At 34.6% G+C, this 15,304-nt stretch overlaps 1 protein-coding gene across 1 annotated transcript in view; it reads right to left on the bottom strand.

Annotated features, from left to right (window-relative positions):
- POLR2B (RNA polymerase II subunit B) overlaps positions 1 to 15,304 on the bottom strand; it is a 28,723-nt gene that overhangs the window by 6,343 nt on the left and 7,076 nt on the right. The window contains exons 4-16 of the mRNA XM_074229355.1: positions 11,358 to 11,470; positions 10,177 to 10,396; positions 9,548 to 9,706; positions 9,012 to 9,176; positions 7,717 to 7,913; positions 7,400 to 7,519; positions 6,952 to 7,138; positions 5,614 to 5,757; positions 5,257 to 5,396; positions 5,058 to 5,169; positions 3,066 to 3,220; positions 2,380 to 2,578; positions 466 to 634 (exon numbers count right to left, since the gene is read on the bottom strand). Of these exons, the coding sequence (XP_074085456.1) occupies positions 466 to 634; positions 2,380 to 2,578; positions 3,066 to 3,220; positions 5,058 to 5,169; positions 5,257 to 5,396; positions 5,614 to 5,757; positions 6,952 to 7,138; positions 7,400 to 7,519; positions 7,717 to 7,913; positions 9,012 to 9,176; positions 9,548 to 9,706; positions 10,177 to 10,396; positions 11,358 to 11,470 (2,080 nt within the window). The remainder of the gene's footprint in view (positions 1 to 465; positions 635 to 2,379; positions 2,579 to 3,065; positions 3,221 to 5,057; positions 5,170 to 5,256; positions 5,397 to 5,613; positions 5,758 to 6,951; positions 7,139 to 7,399; positions 7,520 to 7,716; positions 7,914 to 9,011; positions 9,177 to 9,547; positions 9,707 to 10,176; positions 10,397 to 11,357; positions 11,471 to 15,304) is intronic.

The following is a 15,304-nucleotide window of genomic DNA, read 5'->3' on the forward strand; positions in this document are numbered from 1 at the left end:
TCCAGGTGTTTTATTCATTACTCCAAATGGTTCTCTGGATCAAGAAAAAAGAGGGGATTTTTTAAAGTCCAGTCATTATGCTACAATTCTATTTACTTTTAATTCCAGAGAAGAAAAGTACTTCATCAAATCATGTCATCCAAATATTTTTTAAAAAGTAGAAATATATCCACAGTCAAGGGCATGATGAGATCTGTGTTGAGAGAATAATACTAGATTCTTTAGTACAACAGTAACCCCTTGTGGAGGACTTAGTAAATTAACAATTCTAGCAATAGATATTCTTATCAAAATGCTACGCTCCCCTACACTAAGTAAAAGGCTGGGACTTTGCAGCTTAACACAAATTAACTACCCATTAGCCAGCTAACAGATTATTATCTAGATTTAAGATCTAGAGTGATAATGATGTCAAAGAAATATACAATCACCTTTTTACATTTGGAAGGTAATAAAGTAACATACCTGCTGGCAATTCTCTAAATCGTAGATATTCCATGGACCGTGTAGTCACAAGAGGTTTTTGAGGATAATAGAGCACATGAGCCAATGTGTCCATGCGAACATGGAAATTGGTAATATAAACACCCATCGCCTGTTTACCCATAGCAGACTGATATGTGTTTCTAGGAGACTAATGGCAAAAAAAAAAATATGCAATTTCAATGAAAAATTTAAGGCGTACAAAAGAATGTATTTTATAGAAGGAACTAGATACATCTGATAATTAGTCCAGTAAACCAAAAAGGTTTTCTTTTTCCTTAAATGTTAATGAAACATTCAACATCAAAGAATATTTACCTGAAAAGATACCAATTATAGTTAAGAACTAAATATAAGTCAAGATGTTATTACATTCACAACTGTATAATGACATTAATAGCAATCATTATTGAACATCAAACTTCATGACTTTACAAATATATTGTAAATAGATGCAGAGTGTACACAATATTCCTGACTGCTTTTTTTCTCCTATTATTTTATACAGAATTTTCGAAATGTCTGTACACGGCACACATTCATCATCCTTTATGAAAATATAATGTTCCAATCCAGCCTGTTGAGCTATTTTCCAATCCTTGACATTAAAGTTATCAAGCCTTAAGTATCTTTATTCAGTTTTGTTTTCTTCTTAACTATTTTCTTGTAGTTAACACCAATACTGAGATAAAAATCAATAGATTGACCCATCATATGACTTTTATTAAATATTGCTAATTATTTGTTTTCAAAAGTACAATCATACAGACAAAAGCGACAGGTATGCCCGTTTTCTCAAACCCTCACAACAAAGTTTTAGCATATTTTCTTATTTCAGCTTAATTAATGGATGTTGTCACATTCTGATTAACAATAATTAAATATTGGAATTTTTAAAAACTAGAATGTTATTCCAAGATTTTTATTTGCTATTTCCTCCTTTTTAAACTGACATTCATAAATATCATTATCTGACCTCTCCCCACACATCTAACTGGGACTACATATTTTCCTGATAAATTTATATCCATTCCCTGTATATTCTGGAAGTCAGTCCTTTATCTAACAAGTTTATTGGAATATCTTATTACAGTGTTACTTTCCTTTTTGTCTTTATTTTCCCATATTTCAGTACTGCAAAATTTTAATGAAATCAAGCTCATGAACCGTACGTAAGAATCAGCAGTCCACAAATTTGGGATAAGCATACCCTTTGATCCAGCAATACCACTACTGGGCCTATACTCTGAAGAGAATATTCATAGGAGCTTTGTTTGTGGTGGCAAAGAATTGGAAATCGAGTAAATGTCCTTCAATTGGGGAATGGCTTAGCAAACTGTGGTATATGTATGTCATGGAACACTATTGTTCTATTAGAAACCAGGAGGGATGGGAATTCAGGGAAGCCTGGAGGGATTTGCATGAACTGATGCTGAGTGAGATGAGCAGAACCAGAAAAACACTGTACACCCTAACAGCAACATGGGGACGATGATCAACCTTGATGGAATTGCTCATTTCATCAGTGTGACAACCAGGGACAATTTGCGGACTATATGTGATGATAGAATACCATCTGTTTCCAAAGAAAGAAGTGTGGAGTTTGAGCAAAGACCAAGAACTATTACCTTTAATTTAGGGTGGGGGGGGGGGGGGGGAACTGATATCTTATTGACTGATCTTGCTATCTCTTTTACTTTTATGTTTCTTCCTTAAGGACATGATTTCTCTCTCATCACATTTAATTTGGATCAATGCATACCATGGAAACAATGTAAAGATTGGCAAATTATCTTCTGTGGAGGGTGGGGAAGTAAGATTAGGGGAAAAATTGTAAAACTCAAAATAAATAAAATCTTAAAAAAAAAAGATTATGAAATAAAAAGTGCTACTAACCTGATTGTGATCAGGAAAAGGAATAATAGAAGCACACACACCAAGGATCATTGATGGATGAATTTCACAGTGGGTATAAGTAGAACAATAAGCAACTCCTTTCTCCTGCAAGTCATCTGGAGTCATGGCAAGCATCACAGTTTCTTCTTCCAGGGTATCAATATATTCCACCACTCCACTGGCCACAAGATCTTGCCAACTAAAAATTCAAACAAATTTTTCCAATTCTTCTTAGTTTTGAAAGTCCTATACACATTTGTAATTTGCACCAACAAGTTTTATTTTACTTTCCCACTTTTAAATATATCCTGTTAAATCTGAACATAATAGAAAGGCACCAATGCTGAACTGTATTGTTGTTCAGTTTCTAATTCTTTATGACCCCACTGGGGTTTTCTTGCCAAAGATAATGGAGAGGTTTGCCATTTCCTTCTCCAGCTCTTTATACAGATGAGGATACTGAGGCAAACAGGTTTAGGTGACTTGCCCAGAGTAACCCAGCTCGTAAGGATATGAGGTCGCATTTGAACTCAAGTTCCCCTGATTCTAGGCTCTGTATTCTATCCACTGTGCCACCTAGCTACCTTAATGTTGAAATACAGCTGTCAAAGTCCACTGTTTAAGAAAAGCATAATTCCCAAATGCAAGCATTCAAAATATACTCATTTTCTTCCTTAAATTCTTACCTGTAATTGTTATATTCACGTTCTTTTAATTGATCAATGTGTCTCTTCTTCAAAAGTAACTTCTGTTTTTCAACAATTAAAAGTGGTCTACAAATTCGGCCTGCATCTGTATAAATCCGAATCTCTCTCTCTCGAATATCTCTGATCATGGAAACCTATTTTTCAAAAATAGAGAAGGATGATGCAATTTTTATTTTCTCTGTCATTAGGGTTTAGCTAAAAAAAAAAATACAGGACAAAGTATACACAAAATTTCTGAGGCAAGTAGTTTTAAAAAAAAATTCATCTAAGTCACCATTTTCAATATGCATATGATAGAAACTACATATAAAATAAACCTAAAATTTGTAATTATGCAGGTACAAAAACTGTCCTTAATTCATCAAGAGAATGATTTCCAAATTAATGCCATGCAATTGATAAATGAAACATTTCTCCTAAAATCACTAAGGTAACTACTAACACAATTTCATTTTTTGCCTTCTGAGAAAATATAAGGAGTTCCCAAGTGTATACCACTTTACCATTCTACACTTGATACCACCCTCCTACAATCTACTGAAACCCTTCATTTTCCTTGTTCTAAGGCTCCCTCTATCAAATATGTACTAAAAATAAAAGGATACTGGGCAAATTTCTATTTCAATATGCTTAGAATGACATAACTATTAATAAAAATTCACATTTATATAGTGTCTTTAGATTTAGAAAACTTTTCACACAGCAACACTGAGGAAAAAGTGGCATTTTATTCCATTTTCCAGATGAGGAAACTAAAGCAATTATCAGTGGTTCCTGATCAAGGCTAATCAGGATTCACCCACAAGCCACCAGGGTCCAAAACAATAAAGTTTAAAGATATTGTAAGACTAGTGAAGATCTAGTATAGCTTTGGAGATATACCCAAAGCTAAGCATCATAGAATTAGAAATGGTACCTAAGATCTGAGATAATGCCCCCAAAACTGTCTTTAATACCAGGGAGAGGGCAAAACCTGCCAAAATGAAAACTGTGACATATCAAAAGATCCTGAGTTTTGGCAAATTATATATTGTCAAGTTGGAGTAAGATTTTCCTGGTAGAGAAAAAATACATAATTAGTTGTGCCTGACCAAAATGACTCAAGTTTCTGCCTTTAAGGAAATAGGTGATTTTCTGAAAGGCTAAGTAATTTTCCTTTGCAAAGTATCTCCAGAAAAGTGTCAAGAGGTCAAACAGAAGACTATATCTGGAATTAAGACAAATTCAAGGACCTCACAGGAAAGAGCATATACTGCTGACTAAACAAAGTGCATCCTAAGTACATCCCTTCTAGAACTGGGCATGTATTCAGTCACAGCCCAATGTCTATCGCAAAAAGTACCCGAGAACTAAAAAAGAATTCCCACATCATTTCCCAGTTCATGAGGGAATATAAACTAAAAGTGTCTCTCATAAATAGATAATCTCTCTCCTCCCTTGTTCAAGACACTACATGGTAAGTATTGAAGTTGATTGATAATAAACCTACTCCACCTTCCCAAGTAGTATATAATACCAGATGTAGGTTTAAGACTGTAGAAAAGAAATCCAAATATAATTCACAGTGGGTGGATGTCCTTGGCACTCAAATGACATAATGAGGATGAGCTGTCTTTCTAAAGCAGAAAAAAGAGCTAAGTGCTACGAAGACTCCAAAAGGGTGGCAGGAGATCCAGATACAGAAAAATGAGAAAAGCTACCACCTAAGGTCAGGATCAACGGCCTCTAAAGGTATTTCAGAAATGAGAATTACAATTACTCTATTTCAGGTAATTAATCTATTACAGGCATAATGAATTGACTGAAAATCTAGACTGAGACAGTTCAATTAATTTTTCTGGATGAGAAGTCTTAATTTCCTTTAAAAAGGGAAACCTTTTAAGAAGCCTACAGAAAGTTAACTTTGGCTAATCACACAAAGTACTGAAAATTGTCTATCCAAAACTGAAAGCTCTAATTCAAGAACCTTACTTCAGAGACAATGATATCCATCTGTCGTCGCAATTTCCTTAGAGTATTCATAAGTTGTTCAGGATCTTTATGTATTCCAACCCAGCAGCCATTAACAAAGATCTTGGTTGCACTAAAATTAAAGATTTTTAAAATGCTATATGTAGTTATTCTTTATTAAGCAAAATTCATATAACTACCAACAAATTTTCATACTAACTCAGCAATAGCAGCAGGAGAAATTTCTTCTAGGTTTTCCATACTCCATTCTTCCAAAAACTCCAGAATTGGAGAAGGCTGAGATCCCACAGAAATATAAGCCATCAGGGCTAAATTCTTCACAAGTCCTACTGCATGGCCCTTAAGAAAGGGGGGGGGGGGGGGGGGGGAAGGTGGTCATTAATTTAACAAATTTCATCAAAAATCTTTCAAACCTTTAGATTAATGTTCTAATTATATTTACCCTAATCATAGCATTTAAAAAATATTAAAACTGAGGTGGCATTAAAAGCAAATTTTTAAAATAAGGACATATTAAAAATTAATGATTAGCTAGATTGATATTTTGAAATATTACCTCTGGAGTCTCAGCAGGACACACCATTCCCCACAATGTATTATGCAACTGTCTTGGCTTTGCTAGTTTACCATCTCTACCAATTGGAGAGTTCAAACGACGCAAGTGAGAAAGAGTAGATGCAAAGGTCAGACGGTTTAATACCTGAGGAAAGGAGCAAATTAAAGTTAGGCTCAATTTCCCCTATACTTCAAATCATTACCTTTTGACAAGTACTAGACCAAGCTAAATTTGAAGATATAGTCAATAAGGGTTTGAAATTGCACATTTATTTTTATCTTACTTTAAAATAATACCAGAGCTTCCCAGAATCTATATTACCTTCTGGTTGGGAGTAAGGGAAAAAAATGTTCTGGGAAAGTGATTGATTTTTGAAGGTTGAACCAATTCCTTTGGTGTCCATAATATCCCAGTTAATAACAAAAATAGTTTAAAAAATCTTATTAGCCAACCAGGCTAATCTATTCCCACTCTTCCATGAAAGGTTAACAAATAATAGCAATCTATCAACAAACTTTTCTGCATATATCCTCACTCAATAAATTCTCAAACATACTATCAAACAAAATGAGTTTTTTAAGAAAGCAAACATGCAAAAAAAGCAAGTATGCTCAATTTATTTGAAATTTTTGAAAACTCTCCTATCACTAGTCCTATGACACAACTACTGTCACTACATATATACTGAGTTGATACTTGGAAATATGCTTAAACTAAGTATAAGAAAAGAGATGCTTAAAATAACTGAATATACAACAATTAGCTTCTAAAGCGGAGCCTTTACTATTCCCTTTAATTTAGAAAAAAAACCTGCCATCTTTTTGTCCGATCTTGTTATCTCTTATACTTTATGTTTCTTCTTTAAGGATATGATTTCTCTCTCATCACACTCAATTTGGATCAATGTACAACATGGAAACAATGTAAAAACTGACAAATTGCTTTCTGTGCGGGTGGGGTAGGGGAGGGAAGTGAGATTGGGGGAAAAATTGTAAAACTCAAAATAAATCTTAATTAAAGTGGAACCTTTAAAATATGAACAATATATTAATGGGGACTATTTTCTCCTAAGTATTCTAATGTAAAATGAAATGACAAAACTTAAAGATTTTCTTTGCATTAATAAGCAATTAACAAATCGATTTCCTGATTTAAAAGTTCCTAAGGATTTATTGTATTTATTGTATATTATATATTGTATATTATATATTATGTATCTGGAAAAAATGCAGCATCTTACAGTTGAACAACCCAGAAATATAAAATCATCTAGGCAATGCTGGGATGCTACTACAAATTTTAAAGTTAAACCAGAAGTTATGTTTGTGAACTCTTTACCTGAGATACTCCCGCTCTAGCCTGGTGAGCTTTCTTTTGGTCGCCCCAGTTCCCAGTAGCTAGAGAATATTTTAAGCCATCTGATATGATCCTTGTTTTAATTGCCAACTCCAAGTTGAAGTCCTTGCCTCTATCAATAAATTTCTGTGCATATATCCTCACTTCTTTAAGTAAATTCTTAAACATGCTGCCAAAGGAAATGATTTTTTTAAAAATATAAATCACCCTCACACCAAATATCTAAGAACACAAAAATCATTAGTAAAATTAATATAGGCTAGTGTTATGATTTTACTAAGCTTTACTGGAAAACAAACACACAGACTCACACAGACACACACACACACAGAGCAGGCTCCTATGCTTTTGTACAATCCATAAAATTATCAAGATAGTCTTGCTCCAATGTCATGACACATCTAATCTAGTCATTTTTTCTGATTCTTACCCTCTAAACAAGAATGCAAGCAATGGACCAGCCAGATCCAGTCTCTTATTTCCATAATGATCTCTGTCATCCAATTCCCTTCTTCCCAGAGCAGCCAGAAGTAATCTATGAACCATATACCTAAAACCAAAAGGAATCCTCAGTTTCATCTTTTTTTTTTTCAGGAGAGAACAATACAGAAAGCATTTATTCCAAAATAAAGTATAGAGTTCACATCTTTTATAGACACATAGTAAAAATTTCAACTGGACATATTTTGGCTTTGAAAAAAATTGCTCTCTTTAGAGCAAAGCAATCAAAACAAAACACAAACATACCCTAGAAAATAAGCTTTTTTTGTTTCACAAAAGTCACTGACACCAACATGAGGAAGCATTTCCTTTTGAAGAACTTCTTTTGCATATTTAATTCTTTTTTCCTTGGTAACACCAGGCTTTGCTCCTCTTGAGCCAATAAAATTGAGTGCCACATTCTGCTCCTGGATGACAAAAGCTTCATCCAAAGAAGGTTTGACCTATAGATTAAAAAATTAAAATAATAATTACTTTCAATTCAACACCCCAAACCCCCAAATATGTCCCTAACATTCAGTTTATTCTTTATTAAATATACTTAATAAATCTATTCTATACTTGAAAATATATAAATCATAAAATCTTAAAAGTTATAGAAGTTGGAGGGGACCTTAGAAATCCAAGTGCTTTGAAAAATTTCAGCACTTAAGACTTCCCTTTAAAAAACTACCACAAGTTGCATATTTTAAAAGCTGTCAATGAAGAATGGTGAAATAAAAAGTTTTCCAGAAATAAAAAAATATTAAAATTAAGTATGTTTTCTCTGCCATCAAAATTACAAATATTCTAAATTAAAGGCATACTATTTCAGTAAGGTCCTGGGATTGGTTGCACCTTCTGAGAGAGAAGAGCAATCCAAAATAAAAATGACAACATTCCTTCCGTTGGAGTTCTTCTTTTACCTTTAGTTATATTCTGTGATTAACAATGAATTTAATAAATATTATGTACCTGCCTTCCATGCTAACATTATATAATGAAAATGAATATTTATAATGCTTAGCCCTGAGGCCAGCTTGATGTAAGTAAGTCAGTCATCAAAAAAATGTTAAATGATAGTTATTTTACCGTTCCCTCGCTAAGAGAGAATTATAACATAGTATAGTATAGAAAAGTAATACTTTAATGGTTTTAGCTCCCTTTATTCTAAAATTACTAAAAACACTTTATTGAAAGATTAAGTATTAATCTCGAAAAGTTAATCATTCTGTATGAAATTCTAGACAAAGATGTGCAAACATATGCTGTTGTTCTAAATGTCAGGTATATTTTCTAGAAACTGAAGCAAAAGCTTAAGCCAGTTTTAAATTCTAGCAACCAAATTTCCCATGCCCCCCCCCAAGGCTCCAATACAGGCTAAGGAGTTTTAAGAATATTTTCAACAATGCGGGGGTTAAAACAAACTAGAAATTTTAACTAAAAAATTAAGTAACTCATTGGTCAAAAACCAACTAATGCCTGAGTATTCAAGTTTAAAAATTTTTTTTACAATGCCCTTCAATAGATTAAACGAGCAAATGGCTTTGATTTTCACATACCATTTCCATCATCTCTGGATCTTCAAAATCATAAATAATATGTTCTAAGATGTCTCTGTCAGATACAAAACCTAATGCTCGGAACACAATGATAATGGGAACTTCTTGCTTGATGTATGGCAAAGTAGCTACAATGCGCTGACCAATTGCGCTTTTTTTTGCACCCTATAAAACAAATGAAAAGTATATAAATGTTCCTCCAATAAAATTATTTAATATTTCACTTCACATATTTCATAAACATACCTCCCCACACAAAGAGTGAGATTCAAATCTGCTGAGAATGGTCTCACTTCTTCACATCTAGATTTCAGGCAAAGTGCTGGAAGAGACAAAATCTCTAGAGCCTCCTACTCCTTCCCCACCAAGGTTCCCTCAGACCTGCACAATAGTGAGCGTCATGCACACTGTCTATACAGGAATTAACTGCTGCCCTACATGCACCACTCCTGTGGGTAGGGAATGGTAGCCCTGAACATTGAGAGAAGGTAGATCTCAGTGCAAAGCCAGGAGTGGCTTCTGTTAAGGCTCCATACCTGTCCTCCTCTTGCAAGCATGCTAACCCATATAGTACTTGTGGGTCGAGAAGAATTCTCCAGACATGACCTGCATTCTCCTGTATATGCATATTTGGAATCTTTTTTGGCAAACACATATACTGTGTTTGTTGCCATTTTCTCTTGAGCAATCAGAACCTACATAGAAGATGAATGAAAATCCTAAATGTTACCCACAAAATACCAAAATTCCTAATATATAAAAAAAAGCATTCAAATTTGTATGTTTCATCTACTATAACATAGTATAGTACAGAAAAGTAATAGTTTTAATGGCTTTAGCACCTTTATTCTAAAATTACTAAAAACATGTTACTGAAAGATTAAGTATCAATCTTGACAACTTATTCATGCTGTATGAAATTCTAGGCAAAAGCAAAGATGTGCAAACATATGTTGTTGTTCTAAATATCAAGGTATGTTTTCTAGACAGTGAATCAAAACTTAAAGCTAATTTTAAATTCTAGCAGTCAAATTTCCCACACTCCCCCCCAAGGTTCCAATACCTAAGATTTAGTAATTGCACAATGCTTTGCTTTTCTAATTTGTTATTTGTCATTTTAAAACTACATATCTCTATTAACTTGTATAAGAATTAATCATTTTACCTTTTCTGATCCATTAATAATAAAATAGCCACCAGGATCAAGAGGGCATTCATTTAATTCACAGAGATCACGGTCAGTTAAACCATTTAGCAGACAGTATGTTGAACGAAGCATAATTGGAATTTTTCCAATAAATGTTTTTTGATGCTGTGTCTGAAGCTGTTCTTCTCCCTCTTTAATAACTGTTTTGGTGATATCCACATAAAGTGGAGCAGAATACCTTTGAAAATAAATAAAAACAAAGTGAATTTTGTCATCTTTTGTCTTTTAATCTCTGTTACAAAAGAGTTAGTGGTGCAGTGGACAAAGTGACTGTGAGTGAGGGTCTGAGACAAATCCTGTCTCAGACACTAGTAACATGCTTCTCTTAGTCTCAGATCCCTCCTCTGTAAATTGGGATAACACCACCACCAACACCACACTTGTATGTGGAATTATTGTAAGGATCAAACTTTCTGGTACTATATAAATGTCATAGGAAATGGGGGTTATTAGGCAATATTGGAGCAGCCAGTATATTGGACATAGAATCAGGAATAACTGAATTCATAATCTGCCTTACTTAATAGTGACCTTCCCCATTAGACTGTGAGCTACTCAAGGACAGGGACTATCTTTTGTTTTTTTGGTATCCCCCCAGGATCTGCCACAGTATCTGACACATAGATGGCTCTTAATAAACATTTACTATCTAGCCCTAGGCTAGTCACTTAACCTTTCTCAGCCTCAATCTCCTCATCTATAAAAGAGGAGAAGACATTCTCCCTTACAGGGTTTTTGCAGGGATTAAATGAGACATTATGTAGAAAAGGTCTTGCAACCCTTAAAAATGCTAGACACATGTTAGCTATTAAGGAAGGTTTGTAGGATGGATTGGTAGAGGGAGGGAGGCATGACATATCTGTAAATGAATGTGCTACAAAAACAAAAGGCATCAATAAAAAAAAAGAAAAACAAGTCAAGTTTGGCACAATCCAAAAATTCCCTATTTATTAATCCTCTATTTGGATTAGATGAAAAGAGTGTGACTCTTTCATCATTAGTTTAGTTATGTATAAATGTTTTACAATTCACAAAGTGCTTGGCTCACCACACTACCAATAAGATCACTGGATGATTAGGTGACCAGCCCATGCAATAAAAGGTTATACATCAGCTGCCAATAAGGAAATGTTTCGTACGTGAGATTCCTCAATCTGGCTTCATTTGGCATCATAGGTGAAGGAGCCCCATCTCTTTCCCAGTGAGTAGGTTTGGAGAGATAAATCTGTTCAAACTTCAGCAGATATCGAGGCTAAAATCAGATAAAAATATAGCAATTTCAAATCAAGGCATTATCACATTTTTACAGAAGTTGCAATAATTTGCAGCTGACTGTCAATACATTTTCATTAGATCAAGGCAAACACAATCTATCTGGTCTCAGTTTCCTTTCCAATTTTCAATATCAGGCAGCTCAGGGACAAGGTAAGACTTGGAGTCAGAAATGCTTAAGTTCAATCCTGCCTCAACAAGTCACTAAATTTTTCTGGGAGAATAAGAATCTTCTGAAGATCAGCTGTGATGACATATATCCAGTGCTCAACAAACCCTGCAAGTGCTACAGAGTGCTAGCTATTAATATCAAATCCTCTATCTGGTCAACATAATGTGAAATTATCTGGTCCCTGAAAAGTCAGCAGACATCTCATATTTGTAATTTTGAACGTACAAGTTTTCTAAACACTCATAAGTAAAACATAAATGAAAATTTTTAAATGATTTGAAGATACTAAGTCTTTTGCTGATCTGTTTACTCAATATTGATGATCTATTTAAACCATCCATACCATGAGACCAGACAGTTAACAGAGTGCTATAAGATTAAGCCTTTGATTCTGACTCCTTGCTTTTAAAAAATAGACCTAATGGCTCTTTTCGACTGAAAATTCAGGTATGATGGACAAGATGCCAGGCATACTGCTGGAAGTAAGTTCTATGCAGAGTCAAGATAGCCAAGATAGTCATGATCAGGTGCACAAATGCTTTAAAAGCCTGGAAATAACAATAAGACATTCAGCACCTAAGTGAACAGGTCATCTATCCCTTCCTTTCTATTCCAAAGGCTAAAGGCTATCTTCAAGCTCAGGACATTACTACCTGACAGTTAAGACTACAAACTACTGTTTCCAAGCTGTTCCCACTCCAAAACATTCTTAAAATGTCTGTCACATTCTCCTAAAACATTGCTGCACATATTTGTTGTGCTTAAAGGGGGAAAAAAAACCACCCTTCAGAATTTTCAGATCACCCAGAAAATAAAACCCAAACTCAGAATTTGGTCACTATCTAAGCTAGGAAAGAGAAATCCAATTCAAAGTAACTTCAGACAATGTAAAATACCTAGGATTCTATCTGCCAAGGCAGACTCAAAAACTTTTTGAAAACAATTACAAAACACTTCTCATACAAATAAAATCACATTTAAATAACTGGGCAAACATCAACTGCTCATGGATAGGTCGAGCTTATATAATAAAAATGACAATTTTTATTGTCTTTTTTTTCCTTGAAAATTTGACTCAGGGGGCAGCTAGGTGGCACAGTGGCTAAAGCACCAGCCCTGGAGTCAGGAGTACTGGGGTTCAAATCCGGTCTCAGACACTTAATAATTACCCAGCTGTGTGGCCTTGGGCAAGCCACTTAACCCCATTTGCCTTGCAAAAACCAAAAAAAAAAAAAAATTGACTCAGTTCTCCATGTATTTTAGAAATGAGTCCTTTGTCAGAAATACTAATTGTAAAAACTGTTTCCCAATTTACTACATTTCTTTTGATCTTGGTTACAGTGGTTTTATCTGTACAAAAGCTTTTTAGTTTAATGTAATCAAAATTTTCTAGTTTATTTGTAATGATGTTCTCCATTTCTTCCTTGGTCATAAACTGCTTCCCTTTCCATAGATCTGACAGGTAAACTACTCCTTGATCTTCTGGTTTGCTTATAATATTGCTTTTTATGTCCAGATCCTGTATGCATTTTGATCTACCTGTTTTGTGCTGTACCAATCAAAATTCCAAAAAATTACTTTAATGAGTTAGAAAACGTGGTTAAGTAAATTCATATGGAGAAATAAAAAAGTCAAGACTTTCCAGGGCTTTAATAAAAAAAGTGCAAAAGAAGGTGGCTTAGTCTTACCAAATCTAAAATTATATTATAAAGCATCAGTCATTAAAACTATCTGGTATTGGCTAAGAATTAGAGAGATGGATCAGTGAAATAGACTAGGTGCGATAGCAGGAAATGATTATACTAACCTGTTATTTGATAAACCCAAAGAGTCCAGCTATTGGGATAAAAACTCTCTCTTCGAAATGCAAATTAAAGCTTCTCTGTGGTACCACCTCACACCTCTCAGACTGGCCAATATGACCAAAAAGGATAATAATCATTGTTGGGAAATCTGGGACACTATTACATTGTTGGTGGAGCTGTGGACTCATCCAACCTTTCTGGAGAACAGTCTGGAACTACATCCAAGGGCAACAAAGATGTGCATAACCTTTGATCCACTACTGGGTCTATATCCTGAAGAGATGATGAAAAAGGGTAAAAACATCACTTGTACAAAAATACTCACAGCAGCCCTGTTTGTGGTGGCAAAGAATTGGAAATCAAGCAAATGTCCTTCAATTGGTGAATGACTTAGCAAACTGTGGTATATGTATGTCAAGGAACACTACTGTTCTATTAGAAACCAGGAGGGATGGGAATTCAGGGAAGCCTGGAGGGATTTGCATGAACTGATGCTTAGTGAGATGAGCAGAACCAGAAAAACACTGTACATCCTAACAGCAACATGGGGGCAATGAAAAGCCTTAATGGACTCGCTCATTCCATCAGTGCAATAATCTGGGACAATTTGGGGCTATCTGTGATAGAGAATACCATCTGTAACCAGAGAAAGAACTGTGGAGTTTGAACAAAGACCAAGGACTATTAACTTTAATTTAGAAAAAAAAAACTGTCATCTTATTGACTGATCTTGTTATCTCTTATACTTTATGTTTCTTCCTAAAGAATATGATTTCTCTCTCATCACATTCAATTTGGCTCAATGTATACCACAGAAACAATGTCAAGATTGGCAAATTGCCTTCTGTGGGGGGTAGGGGGAGGGAGGTAAGATTGGGGGAATAGTTGTAAAACTCAAAATAAGTAACATCTTTAAGAAAAGGGGAAAAAAAACTCTCTCTTCCATAAAAACTATTGGGAAAATTTGAAGTTGGTATGGGAAAAAACTTAGATTAGACCAACACCTCACACCTTATACCAAGATAAGATCAAAATGGATATAGGATCTGTACATAAAAAGCAGTATTATAAACAAACCAGAAGATCAAGGAGTAGTTTACCTGTCAGATCTATGGAAAAGGAAGCAGTTTAAGACCAAAGAAGAAATGAAGAATATCATTACAAAGAAACTAGAAAATTTTGATTACATTAAACTAAAAAGCTTTTGTACAAACAAAACCACTGTAACCAAGATGAAAAGAAATGTAGCAAAGTGGGAAACAGTTTTTATAACTGGCATTTCTGACAAAGGACTCATTTCTAAAATACATAGAGAAATGAGTTAAATTTTCAAAAAAAAAAAAGCCATTCCCCAATTGACAAATGGTCAAAGGATATGCAACAGCAATTTACAAATGAAGAAATCAAAGCAATCCATAGTGACATGAAAAATTGTTCTAAATCATTACTTATTAAAGAAATGCAAATTAAAGTATCTCTGAGGTACCACCTCACACCTCTCTGACTGGCCAATATGACCAGAAAAGGACAATGATCAATGTTGGAAGGGATATGGAAAATCTGAGACACTAATACATTGTTGGTGGAGCTGTGAACTCATCCAACCTTTCTGAAGAGCAGTTTGGAATTGGACCCAAAGGGCAACAAAAATGAGCATACCCTTTGATCCAGCAATACCATTACTGAGTCTATCATATACCCTGAAGAGATGATGAAAAAGGGTAAAAACATCACTTGTGGAGCAGCTAGGTGGCGTAGTGGATAAAGCACTGGCCCTGGAGTCAGGAGTACCTGGGTTCAAATCCGGTCTCAGACACTTAATAATTACCTAGCTGTG

The sequence above is a fragment of the Macrotis lagotis genome, chromosome 3 (genome assembly GCF_037893015.1).
Source record: "Macrotis lagotis isolate mMagLag1 chromosome 3, bilby.v1.9.chrom.fasta, whole genome shotgun sequence".
Taxonomy (NCBI): Eukaryota; Metazoa; Chordata; class Mammalia; order Peramelemorphia; family Peramelidae; genus Macrotis; species Macrotis lagotis.